A 13,187-nucleotide genomic window follows, 5' to 3' on the forward strand; every position below is an offset into this window, starting at 1 on the left:
CCAGAATACAGATAATTCCTGTGACTCCAACACACACAGCCATCACTTCTTGTTGGTGGAAATGGTAGGAAAACAGAAAGGGAACAACACACACATTGGTTACCTTCTACATGATGAATGGATTCCTAAGATACTACTTTGCATGCTCATTACCAGTGTTCCTGCAAGGCAGCAACATGATGCTCATCTTTCATATCAGATAACTGAGGCTCAGAACGGCTAGGAAACCCTCCCTAAAATCATCCGGCCTAGTGCGAGACACTGAGCCCAGGTTTTTCTGATTGTAAACCACTCCTGTGCAAGACCCAACCCATTTTAAAAAAATTGCCAAAGTCTAGATTCTGGAAAATAGGACTTTGGTCGATATGGGCCAATATGGTGGAGAAGATTTTACTACTTCCTTTTCCATCTCCCAGCATTCCTATACTTCTGGCCTCAAATCCACTGAACATGGAACTGAGAAGCATCCTCCAGGCCAAGAAAGTCAAGGCTTAAACACTAAGATGAAGCACAAAGTAAGAGTGGATGACTGAGAATGATAAAACGTTGGCACCGTGGCCTGCCATTCTCTGTATCCTCATCAACATCACATGTCACAAGGCCAGGTCTGAAGTTAGACTGATGATGTCACGAGAGTCTCTTAAAGGGCTCATCACTCAAATCCACTTGTCATATATTATTAAGCAGATCTATAATACATGTAACATTTCCCACTGAATTTCTATTCCTTCCTTTCCATGACTAGGGAAAGAAAAATAGTGTGAAGATGACTTTTTCCCATCTTTACTGCCTTTCATTGAAACATAACTTCGTCTCAGATTATTTCCCCAAATGGTCATTCGGGCTTTGATTTCATTAATATAGATGAACTTACAGTTTAATAATTATCATTTAACTAATGCATATTCTATATAGACAAGTAAATGGATTCCCCTCATCTTTTCTTCTGGAGTCCACAGAGAAAGGGGAGTCTACAACCTTATCTTGTCTTCCCCCCCACTTTTATCCTCCACATTATTTCTCGAGACTTTGAGGGTTGTATCAATTATGTTAGAAACTTTCCACGTTATCACTTCTCTAGAGATAATGAAAGTCCTTCCAAAACTCTGAAGTCCTTGCAGTCTGAATCTGAATCTCATTAGAAGCAGCCATCTCAAGGATGTAAATTCTCCAGGTGAAGGGCTGTTGAAGGCAGAGAGAGCAAGAGACCCACGGTGGCTAGTCCAATGGAAGGACTTGTAAGGAGTTAAAAGCAACCCAGATTGACTGAAAGGCAAAGTCTTGCCTGAGGCAAGCCACATTCTGAACTTGAACACGGCACTCAACAAACTGGTACAAGTGCAGGCCTTGAATGCAGGGCCAGCATTGCAGGCGTGTGGCCTGAGGATTCATCCCATAGAACCCTGTATGTGGACGTCCATGTCACCCTCACTCAATTGCCTGTCCATTTCCAACAAGGAGCCTAGCTTTGGGTCTTGTATACTGGTGGTAACTCAAGTGATCAGACTTGCTTGGGTATGAAAGCCAGCTCTGGCACTGACCAGGTAGGCAGTGAGGTGGAAGCCCATAGGCCTATTTTAGGTTTCTATAAGTTGGAAGTCATTGTCCTTCCTCCAAAGACACCCTAATGAGGATTAAATGAGATTATGAATCATTACTGCATCATACAGTCCTTGTTGCCTAGTAAGCACCTATTAAATATTCACTGTTCTTAACCAAGAGGGTATATATCACAAGCACCTAAAGATTTGTTGTTTGACTTAATGGATGGAGGTTAGGATATGCATTGGGTTTGAATGAATTCCTTATGTGATACTAATATATACTCCAGGTTAAGAAAAAGCAGGCTATGGTTTTCAGAGATCCAGCTTAAAAGAACTTAATAGAAAAGGGCAGTAGAAAAAAAAAAAAACAGGGAGGAATTGATGGACTACTACGAATCCTTAGCATAATAAAAAGCCTGTTAAAGAGGAAAGAGGTCATCATTTTATAGCACTTGGGATGACACAGATAGTGCTGAAATGCACTATGGGAACACATCCCATTACCAAGGTTTCTATAAAATTTTCTGCTATTCATTTGTTCTGACAAGTACACCCAGAGGAACAGAGGCCATGGAGGAGAACAGCCAGGGTCAAGGCCAAGGTTAGGGACCGAGTTTGGATTTATTTTCCCCTTAATGACCCTAATACTATACAGGGTTCCTGAAAAGATAGCGTGCCAGAGGGACTAATATTGAATTATGTTTATTCTTCCAAGATTCTAGGCTTTGACATTCTTCTGATGAAAAACCTGAAGCCTATGCTACTTGAAGTAAACGCAAATCCCAGCATGAGAATTGAACATGAGCACGAAGTAAGTATTTGGAGCACCTCATTGATTATATTGCTAGAAATCCAAGTGTGCCTGCTCTCGAGGTATCCATGCTAAGATTCAACATTCTCAAATTTTTACAGCCAACTTTTCTTTAAGTCAAATAATTTTAGTTGATCTGTTGAGCTCTGAACAGAGTTATTAATATAAGACCTTTCCGACCTATGATAATTTCCCAGCATGCTGTTCTTCCCATTTTTAAGGTCTGGAAACTTAGAAGCAGCTGAGCCTTTCCATCAGCTTTGACATGAACTAATTAGTTAGCCTCAGGAGATGAACTAATTGAAATTCTATGAATATGATTTAGCCATGTCGACATACTTGAATCACTAAGATAAATAGTACATTTAACAGGGATTATATTTTCCCCTACTCCATCCCAAAAAGAATGCTCAAAAAAAAAAACTGTAAGGAAATAAACCACCCAATTTGTCATAGGTTTCAGAATGATTCCCTGGATTCTTTTGCTTTTCTTATCCCATTTCTGTATTTATGAATTTTTTGTGTGTACATGTGTGTGTGTGTATATGTGTGATTTGTGTGTGTGTGTGTGTGTGTGTGTGTGTGTGTGTGTGTGTATTGGGGCTTGAATTCAAGGCCTGAGTGCTGTCCCTTAGGTTTTTTGCTTAAGGATAAGGTCTACTACTTGAGCTTTTTGGTGGTTATTTGGAGCTAAGAATCTCACAGACTTTCCTACCCAGGCTGGCTTTGAACCGTGATCCTCAGATCTCAGCCTCCTGAGTAGCAGGGGCTACAGACATGAGCCACTGTCACCCAGCTTGTAGTTCCAATTTTGATAATCCCCAAACATGGTGCTGCTATTTTTCCTTCATGTATTTTGTGAATTCCCAAGAGGAAATGAATAGTGTTCAGGCAGCATTTAAAAACCCGCTTCTATAGACCAGCACAGACAAAAAGTGATGCTGCCACCACTTGAACTAGTTGGAGGTGGCCCATTGATTGCTATGGCCTGACTATAACACAGAGCCCTTACCCATTCAAGCTTTCTCCAGGGGTGTTTGAAAATGTCCCCAGCCTGGTGGATGAAGAGGTGAAAGTGGCTGTCATCAGAGACACTCTGCGCCTCATGGACCCACTGAAGAAGAAAAGAGAGACCCAGTGAGTATTTTTTTTTTACATCATTCATTGCTGTCAACTTGACTTATTTTAAGCAGGTGAGTTCAATTTCTCAGAATCTATCGACATGTAAGATTGACTCAAAATCGGGAGTTAATCTGACAGTTGGGGTTCCGTGACAAATTCTTGCACTGATCATTTCCCAAATCTGGTGTCTTCTGAGCTTCCAGCCTGCTCTCTGCTTGTCCACTCCTGGTCACATGATGCTTCTCTTTGAAATCGGCAAGCAAGGAAGCGTAAAGGAAAATGCAAGCAGCCACAGATGGCTGGCCATACAAAGAATTGCCTCCATTTTATTTTCTTTAGGATATTTATGCTCTTGCAGTAGAAGCTTTTCATTTCAATGTTTGCAGCGCCAAGTGCAATGATCTTCTAACATCTCTCGTCATATATACAGCAGTTAACAATTCTCCATCCCTAGCCACCCAGTGGGGACATAGGGATATTGGCATGCACGTGTCCCTGCCTGTCTCTCCACTGACTTACCCCAGAAATGGATGACATTTCACTTGGCTATTTTGTTTGTTCCTATTTTTTTTTTTTTTACCAAGTTCTAGGCTCTTATAAAGTAAGGGTTTAGTAAATATCATCTGCTTATGTTTCAAGCAGAGCCACCAAAGACAGGCATTTCAAATAGTACTTCTCATACTCCCTGACAAATCAGATTGACCCAAATGCACTCAGACATTTAAGCACTTGCCAGCTAGGGCTCAAGACTGGGCGGAATGCTAACTTCCCCAAGTAAGTGATGTGTTCAGCTCATCTGTGAAGGCTTCTCACCAATGGGATTCAAGCTCAAATACTAGTACACTCCCTTTACAGGAGTGCTGCTCACACTTGGCAATGCCATCATAGTAGAACCACCTGTGGAGCTTTCAAAACTCCCAGTACCAGCCAGGTGACGGTGGCTCACACCTGTAATCCTAACGACTCAGGGGGGTGAGATCTGAGGATCTCAGTTCAAAGCCAGCCCAGGCAGGAAAGTCTGTGAGACTCTTATCTCCAATGAACCACCAGAAAACCGGAAGTGGTGCTGTGGTTCAAACGGTAGAGTACTTGCCTTAACATGAAGAGCACAGGGACAGAGCCCAGGACCCTGAGTTCAAGGCCCATGACTGACCAAAAATAAAAAAAGTCCCAGTACCAGGCCTCTGCTTTTAAAGAGGTTGATTTGAATTAGCCTGAGCTAGAAGTAGCTGCAGACATTTTTAGGCTTCTTGAACGCTCGTATTGTGCAGCCAAGGCCGAGCACCATTGCCTTTGCAGGATTTCTCATCTCCTCAGGTGGGTTGGGTGGCACCTGTTCAACTGAGTTCTCCCCTACAGTGCTGAGGCACAGGTGGCCCAATATTGGCTTGATCCTATCAAGAATGTCCACCTGCGGTATGTGTGGACCTGTCCTGCAGGCCGGCTTCACAAGGATAGGTGCTTCAAAGTGGCAATGTGCCAGGGCTACAAAGCCTCTGAACCAAATAAGATGTAGGCAAATAATGGATCCACTAGTAAAAGCATGCAGCTGTTTTCTTTATCTCTCAGGAAAAGTTGTGCTTACAATGTAATTTGTTTAGATTAACCAAAATAAATCTCATTCCTTAGAAAACTCTATCCTGTAATAGTGACTGATCTCATCAGCAGAGATGAGGTACCGGGGGATGGTCTAAACTGTATAGAGACATGAGTAGCTTTTGGTAACAGCATGGCATGGGAGTTCAGTCTATTTTAGGATGGCTGCGACCTCTGGGAAGAAGCGCATAATCTATTAAGAAGGTCATGACCCAGGGGAAGAACTTCATAACATATTAAGAAAGGTCAGACCTTCTTAATCTCTGAATAGAATGAATAGATGGAAAGGTTCCACTGTATTTCACATTGAACAGCATTGAAACAAACTTTGCTTTCTTTTTCTTGTTCTAGTTGTTTTCTTCCCCTCACCCCCAACACCTGTACAGTCCATAGGAGCTTCAGATTTGAAATTTAATAGTAATGGGGAAGAGAACCATTGATTGGGAAGGATGAAAAAGGCATTTTATAACTTATCAAGTCATAAGTAGCAGCATCTCATTTTTAATTTAAAAAGCATTGATTTTTTTATTGATATCTTGGAACAGTTAGAACTTCAAGAACCTGACTTCAATTCTAATATAGAAAGCGTTTCATCTCACTCTTTTCCTATCTACAGTGTAAGGGTGGGTGTTAATAGCTAACTGCCGCTTACGGATATTCTTCCTTAATTTCACTGTTTAATTTTATTTTGTAAGCGAGCAATGAATATCTATGGAAGCACATTGTAATCTTTAAAGGGCATCTAGATATAAGAAATGCTTGTTTTCCTTTTCAGAAGTTTACCATGCAGAAAAGACAAGCTCTTTGTCTAGAAATATGTCAGGATAACTTGTAATAGCACTTGATTTACGTCACCAGAAAACACACAGTTCCTAGTGCTGAATCCTGGCAGTCTATTTCTGAGACCATCAGCCCAGCTGTATTAACTATAGTTTATTCTCCCCCCTCTTCTTCCTTCCTCTCTTTTTCTCCCTTTCTTCCTCTTTTCTCCCTCTCCCCCTCTCCTCTTCTCCTTATTCCTCTCTTCCCTTCCCTCCCTTCCTTTCCTTTCCTTTCCTCTAACAAGGTCTGACCTATGTGAACCAGGTTAGCCTTGATTTATGATCCTCCTTTCTCAACACTGAGTGCTGGGATTACAGACATGCCCCACCCCATCCAGCTTTAGAAGCAATGTCTTGTGTTTGCATAGTCTCTGACCTGAACCTTTGGGGAGAAAATGGAATCTGTCACCTTCCCCTTCAATTTATTTGCATAAATCCTTTCTTGGAGGCTCTTTATCATGAAGACTATTGAGGTGGGGCTTCAGTTGCCCCCTACATGCTGAAGAAGAAGGCAGGTAACCTGAGCTCCTCAGGTCCGTGGCTGCTCCAGAAAGGTGCAGAGGAAATGGAAGGATGCCAGACTGGACACCAGCCAGGGCTGGGTGAAGTCCTTCATCTGGGACCATCATGTTAAGAGCTTGGCTAAGTCCATTTGTTCTCTGATCTGGTCTGTAAAGTGGAAATGGAGATGTCTCTGTGGTTGAGTTGTCATGGTATTGCCATGAAATGACAGGTAAGAAAGCCCTGTGAGCCATTTTACTGGTATTGACATCCTGAATGTAGATATTTCTGACAACTTTTCTCCTTTCTTAGGAATCTTGGCACTTCAGGACCCCCAAGTAATATCATGGAAGGTAGAGGTAGGCTAGGGAGCTCTGAGGGGATTTTATTGATATCACGTTGTCTGTCTGTGTCTAAGAGCTTGGTTATAGTCTGTTTACCTCTTATTCAGAAACTGTTTCACCTCTGTTCAGAAACTGACTTAACATGTTCATATAACTACTTATATGATTCATATGTACATAGGAGTCATATATGTATATATGGCCCAGAAGCCTCTTTTCCCTCAGTAACATTGCATAGTATTCTTGCTATGTTGTTTACCTTATAACAACTGAAAGAGATGAGTCAGCTGCCAGAACAGTTGTGGTCCTAATCAGAGATGCCTGTCCACTAAATATTTTACTGAGAACTCTAGCTTCACTTCTGACCTTGACTCCAAATGTCTCTCTGCAATTCTGCACCATGCTTAGAACCAGTAGATGAATCCTCTAGCTTCTATGTAGAATCTAGAATGAAGATGAAACATTCTAAGAGAATGAAGAACAATCTCCTAAGAGCTCTCAGTTTCATGGCTTGATTGTATGCCCAACCAAGGTGTCTTTTTACAATCTTAGAAGTTCTCTGAACTGGGTGGGGACTTATTTCAAGTGCTAAAGTATGTGCCTAGCAAGGATGAGAGTCTGTGTTCAAATTCCAGTACCACTAAGCTGCTTGGGAAGCAGCAATCAAGAAGATTGAGGTCAGCTTGGGCACAAAATAAGACCCATCTCACCAAATGAAAGCTGGCTCAGTGGCACTTGCCTATCATTCCAGCTATGTGGGAAGCATAAATAGGAGGGTCATGATGTAGGCCCACCCAGGCAAAAAGTGAGACCCTGTTCAAAAAAAATAATAAAACCAAATGGGCTGGAGGTATGGATCAGTAGTAGAGTGCACAGCTAGCAATTAGAAGATACTGGGGGGGGGCTCAAAAAAAAAAGAAATCCCTCTAAGCTTAGCCCCCCTACTTGATGGGGTCATGTGTCTTACTGAGATTCCCTCAATGATAGTTGTCTTCATAGACAACTATAGTTCACGAAGATGGATGAGAAGATGCATTCCAGTCTACACTAAAGCATGCCCTCACCTATAAAGGTCTTTACCTTTCTGACAGACCCATCTTTCTTCTGGAAACCGACTCTCTTCTGGAAACAGACTCTTGCCAAAGAATCATCTGATTATTGTGTTGAATGGCCCATCCTTGTGTGCATAGCTGACCTTTGGTTGAAATTCTAAGATAAATCCCCTGATACCAAAGGATTCCTTTGTGGCCAGACTCTATAGATCAGTTCAGAACACCTCAAGCACCTTGAAGATTTCACATAAATAAGTTTGGGTCACAGAGAGGTGGCTCTTTTCATATTCATTTGCATTTCATTTGCATTATGTGTGGCTTACAAAAATAAGAACTCATTCATTTTGAGTATTTATTGAGCACTTACTGTGTTCCAAGGGAAACCCACAAAAGCAAATTAACTCACAGGCCATAAGAGGAGGTAAGACCCACACATGAGTATATATAAGGTGACAAGTGCTATGTACTATAAACACAAAGACAAATTGTCAAGGGAGGAAAGTGTAGGAAGAGATTATTTCCTGATGTGAAGCATTTTTTTTTAACTGAAGAAAGGTGGCAGTACAGCTGGGGTTTAAAGGACAAGTAGGATGTGCTGGAAGAAGCAAAAGCCACAAGCTCTGTGCAGAACCTGGAGTGTTCCCATAGGCTGGAGAGACGGGTGTATGAAGTGGATTGGTAGAGAGGAATGTGGGAGTTGGATGGAAACTCAAGGCCAGCGGTGGACACCCTTGAATGTCAAGCTAAAGAAACCCAAACTTATTTTCAACCTGTAATATGTGTTCAAAGATATCTGAGCCCAGGGATGAAACATCATTGTGTGTATCTGGGCATTTTTCCTGGAGGAAAGGCCAGGCATTGGATTATGTAAAACCAAACTGTACTATTAAAATGGGAAGCACCCCGCACAAGTGTCCAAGGTTGGGTTTGGATGGAGACACATTGCCTGTCTGTGCTTCAAAGGTCTCTGACTCTGGTGGCTGTCAACAAACTAGAAAAATGTGCATGTGTCTCCACGGAAGAAGAGACAGGAAATGACTAATGATAAATGCATCATTTTATGTGCAAGACACAAACCAAGGCATGTCTCTTCCATTTGTAAATGTGGAAACATCAAGTGAGAAGTAACCAATAAGATCCTCTTTTGCATGAAGTCTTTTGAGAGGGAACCATTTGCAAGACTTATGGGGAGGTAGAATATCCTGAGACACCGCAACAGTGTCATTTCGGAGCTCTGTTAGGCTGTTGCTGAGCCCCTCTGAGGCAGATAGGCGCACTTCCTTCTGCCTGTGTGGGGACAGGATGGGAAGCTAGATGAGGGCACATGGCCCATCAGTCATTGTTACGGTGGAAATGGCGATGCTGACTTCCTCAAGGGCATTTCCAGAGTTATCCCAGGAAGGGATGTGTTTGGAAATGTTCTCACTCACTGCTCCATCAAGCCTTAAACAACAGTGTATTTTTAAAATCAGAAGTTGTTCACTTCTTGGAAGGACACAAGATTCAGTGCCAGTTCCACTCGGACTCAATTAAGTTCCTATATGTTCCTCAGGCCAGTTTTCAAGTCAGTAAAAACTAAAAAAAAAGTAAAAGAGGTGGGAGAAGGGGGGAATAACAGTGGGGCCTATTTCACAAGGAAGTGCTTGTTGGGTGCTGATTGTATACAGCAGGGGTTAATGCTTGCGTTTACTCCCATTTCTTCCTAATAACCACTGTACACAATGGGGACTGTGATTACTTCTATTTGACCAATAAGGATGCCACCACCAAGGTGTGGCAGGCTTGACAGGGATAGGCTGAGATTCAAAGCAGGTCCACTTGGTCCTTGTCTTGAGGGGGAAGGGACGTGAAAGCTCTTGGTTCACTGGAGAGCAAGTGCCTGGTTGGGCACAGGGCACACATTCCCTGATTGGGTTTGTGTCATACAAGGCTGTCTGTCTCACTTCCAACTTCGGGGGCAGGTACTTGTCTCTGGATCCCCAGGGACCAAGTACAGGACACAAGTAAGTGCGTCTGAGCGAGGGAGTTCAGTGGCCAGCTAGGTAATATGCCACACCGGAAGGAATAATGTGCAAGAGCAGAGATATAAATCAGGATCCGTATAGGACAAGCGATGAGACAGAAAAGGGGACAGGTTGAAGTTTCAGAAGAAGGCAGGGTAAGCCAAGGGCTGGGTCAAAACCTATAAAATCATGGGCATTAGACCTTTCTGAGGATGTAAGAATGACAAGACCAGCCTTTTTGCAGGCCTGGCAGTGTCAGGGCAGACTTCTCAAAGCCTGGGGCTTTGTTCAAAGGAAATTAATTGAACTTAGGCATGGAGAAGGAGAGATGTTCAGACAAGAGTCAGGTAGAGGCTCCATGTCAGACCAGACTCCAGGCATGCTTCCCAAAGGGCGTGGTGGGGAGATGGGACAAATCTGGCGCTGGTGGCTCATGCCTATAATCCTAGCTACTAAAGAATGTGAGGGGCTGGGAAGGTGGCTCAGTGGCAGAGTGCTTGCCTTGCATGCATGAGGTCCTGGGTTCGATTCCTCAGCACCACATAAGCAGAAAAAGCTGGAAGTAGCACTGTGGCTTAAGTGGTAGAGCGCTAGCCTTGAGCTGAAGAGCTGAGTGAGGGTCCAGAGTTCAGGTCCCACATCCAGCAAAAAACAAAACAAAAAAAAAAAACAAATAAAGAATGTGAGATCTGAGGATTGTGGTCCGAAGCCAGCCAGGGCAAGAAAGACTATGAGACTCTTATCTCTAATTGTCCACCAAAAAGCCAGAAGTGGAACTGTGGGAGAGCACTAGCCTTAAGCAGAAAAGCTCAAAGTCTATGCCCACGATCTGAGTTCAAGCCCCAGGACTGGCACATAATTTTAAAAAAGAGTAATCATTTATTGTCAAAAACTACTGAAAAATATACAAAATAAAAGTTCCATCAAGTTCAGCTACTCTTGTGGTTAACTTTTCAGTTAATACTGTGTAGTATTCATCTGTATTCTTTTATAGTAGGGGCAATACTGTGACACTCTTTTGTATGCTGCATTTGTTTTCCTCCATTTTGCATAGCAGTGATGTTTGTCTTCTGATTTGTAACTCTTGGTGGGCATCGTTTGCATCAAACGGCTGGATCAGAGTTTGCCTCCCTATTGTAGAATGCTTCAGTTTCTTTCTAGCTCCTGTGCTGCAAGCTGTATGTGTGAGAGAGAATGGTGGGAGAAGCAGGGACTGAGAAGCCCTCCTGGGGTTTCTGCGCAGCTAGGAGAGCAGAGCAAGGAAGAGTGGGGACCCTTGCGTCAGGTGCTCTGAGGTAAACCCTGGCTCTGCCATTTATAGCTGTAAATGGTACAGAGTCACCCCCGCCTCTGCGCCATAATTTCTTCATCCATAAAAGGGAGTTTTCAATAGGATTTTGTTTTTTTTCCCCCAGTCTGCAAAGCATCAGGAAGTTCTTCATTTAGAGAAAGGGAAAATGTTGCTTATTCCCAAGAGAGTACTTGTCAAGGGAAATGTCCAAACTGGATGTGTTGAAATAAATAGAACAATAGATGGAACCTGGAAGTTGTGTGTGTGTGTGTGTGTGTGTATTTTGTGTTTTTTAAGGGGGAAAAAAAGGTGTGAAGGAAGAGGTGGTAAAGTAAGTAGGAAGAGAGCTACAGCAATGACAGGTTAATCTTTGGCTGTGGGGATGGATTTGATTTCCCTCTAATTATCTGCTAGATTAAAAGAAATGAAAGATCAACATGAAAGCCAGTTCTAGTAATCATTTGAAGCCCTGGGTTATCACACCAAATGGTTGGCAATATTCACCAGCTGCTTTCTTTCTTTCTTTTGTTTTTAAATACTATTTCTAGTTCTTCCGTTGCCTTCAACAGCACAGGAGCCCCCTCCAGCTCTTGTGGCAGAGGCCAATGTGTGGGGCACAGGGGAGGGTGGAATCTGACCCAGCAGAGGGTCCTCCCCCACGGTCCTCCCCACTCTCCTGCGCCCCTGCCCTGTGCGCATGTCATGACGGTGTCAGCAGGGCTCATCTAGCCGTGGAGCCTGCTCTCAAAGGATCCCTTCTTCCTCCCCACCTCGGCAACTCTGCAGGGCTGGCCTGAGGAGCTGCTAAGGAGTGAGTCAGGGACTGCACGAGTGGAGGCATATCTGCATGCGTGAGAGTGTTGATGGCTTGTGACACGTGGACCCTGTGCCAGAGGCGGAGTTAGTGATGCACCTGCGCCTCAGTGACAGAGCTGTACAGGACGGCGCGTGTGTGGAGGCCACGTAGAAGCCTCATCAGTGGAAACAAGTACCAGAGAGGCTGTGAGGCAGGGCAGGCATGGGCCTCAGGGCAATGAGAGACTTTCAGAATGTTCACAGAGATGCTGTTCCTGAAAACCCCAAGCTAGAAGCAACCTCACGGCCACCCATGGAAGAATGCACTCACTTTGGGTGTTCACTCACTGGCGTGCTGTACCTCAAAGAGAGTTCACACACCGTAGCTCCCCGCATCAATATTGTTGTGAGCCATAAAAGCATATCGACAGTATGGTTCCGATGAAATCAAATTCAAAACAGGCAGAACTAAGCTTTGCTTTATGGAGATGTAATCCTAAGTAGTACAAATATGAAGCAAGGTGAGAAATATGATCAGAGAGTTGTCATGGTTTCCTGCAGGGAGAGTGCTCTGACGGGTGCGGGTGGGAGGCTGGGATCTTGGTTGCCTCCCTCTCTGCTTCCTTCCCTCCCTCCCTCCCTCTCTCTCTTCCTTCTCTTCTTCCCTTTCTCTTTCTTCATTCTCTCCTTCCTTTCCTTCCTTCCTTTCTTCCTTCCTTCTCTCCCTGCTTTTTTTTTTTCCAACAAAGTCTCACTATGTAATCCAGACTGGCTTCAAACTTACCATCCTCCTGCCTCAGCCTCCCTAGTGCTGCAATTACAGACAAGTACCACGGTGCTTGGCTCCCTGTTTTTCTTAACCTTGTAATCTGGATAGAAGCTTACTCTTCAATTTTTTTTATCCTAAAGGCAATGGGCAAGCTCTAAACAGCAGGTTAACACCTGAGGTTTGTGTGTTAGAGTGGTCCCTTTGATCGGAGGGAGCATTGACTCGGAGGGTGGATGAGTTGGGAGAGGTGGGGTCAGGTGGGTGAAGCGTCTGTGGTAAGGATGGTGAGAAGCATCGGTACCCGGAGGTGCTCAGGAGGAGGCATGGACAAGACTTGATGATGAACAGAAGAGGCTAGCATGAAGGAGAAACCAAGAAAGGAATTCAGGATTATCAGCTTGGTGGTTGCTGGGAGCCCCAAGGAGAAGAGCAGCTTTAGGGGAGCCTGAGGGGGGCTGTGAGGCTCCAGGGGACATGGGTACATGGCCAGGTGCTCATGAGGGGCTGAGGCCTATCACAGGAAGAATAGTTCCCCAGG

At 43.8% G+C, this 13,187-nt stretch overlaps 1 protein-coding gene across 1 annotated transcript in view; it reads left to right on the forward strand.

Annotated features, from left to right (window-relative positions):
* The window catches only part of Ttll11 (tubulin tyrosine ligase-like family member 11), a 224,790-nt gene that overhangs the window by 90,121 nt on the left and 121,482 nt on the right, over positions 1–13,187 (forward strand). Inside the window, exons 6-7 of the mRNA XM_013030101.1 lie at positions 2,260–2,355; positions 3,377–3,492. Coding sequence (XP_012885555.1) covers positions 2,260–2,355; positions 3,377–3,492 — 212 coding nt within the window. The remainder of the gene's footprint in view (positions 1–2,259; positions 2,356–3,376; positions 3,493–13,187) is intronic.

Source organism: Dipodomys ordii, unplaced genomic scaffold, assembly GCF_000151885.1.
Source record: "Dipodomys ordii isolate 6190 unplaced genomic scaffold, Dord_2.0 Scaffold127, whole genome shotgun sequence".
Classification (NCBI taxonomy): domain Eukaryota; kingdom Metazoa; phylum Chordata; class Mammalia; order Rodentia; family Heteromyidae; genus Dipodomys; species Dipodomys ordii.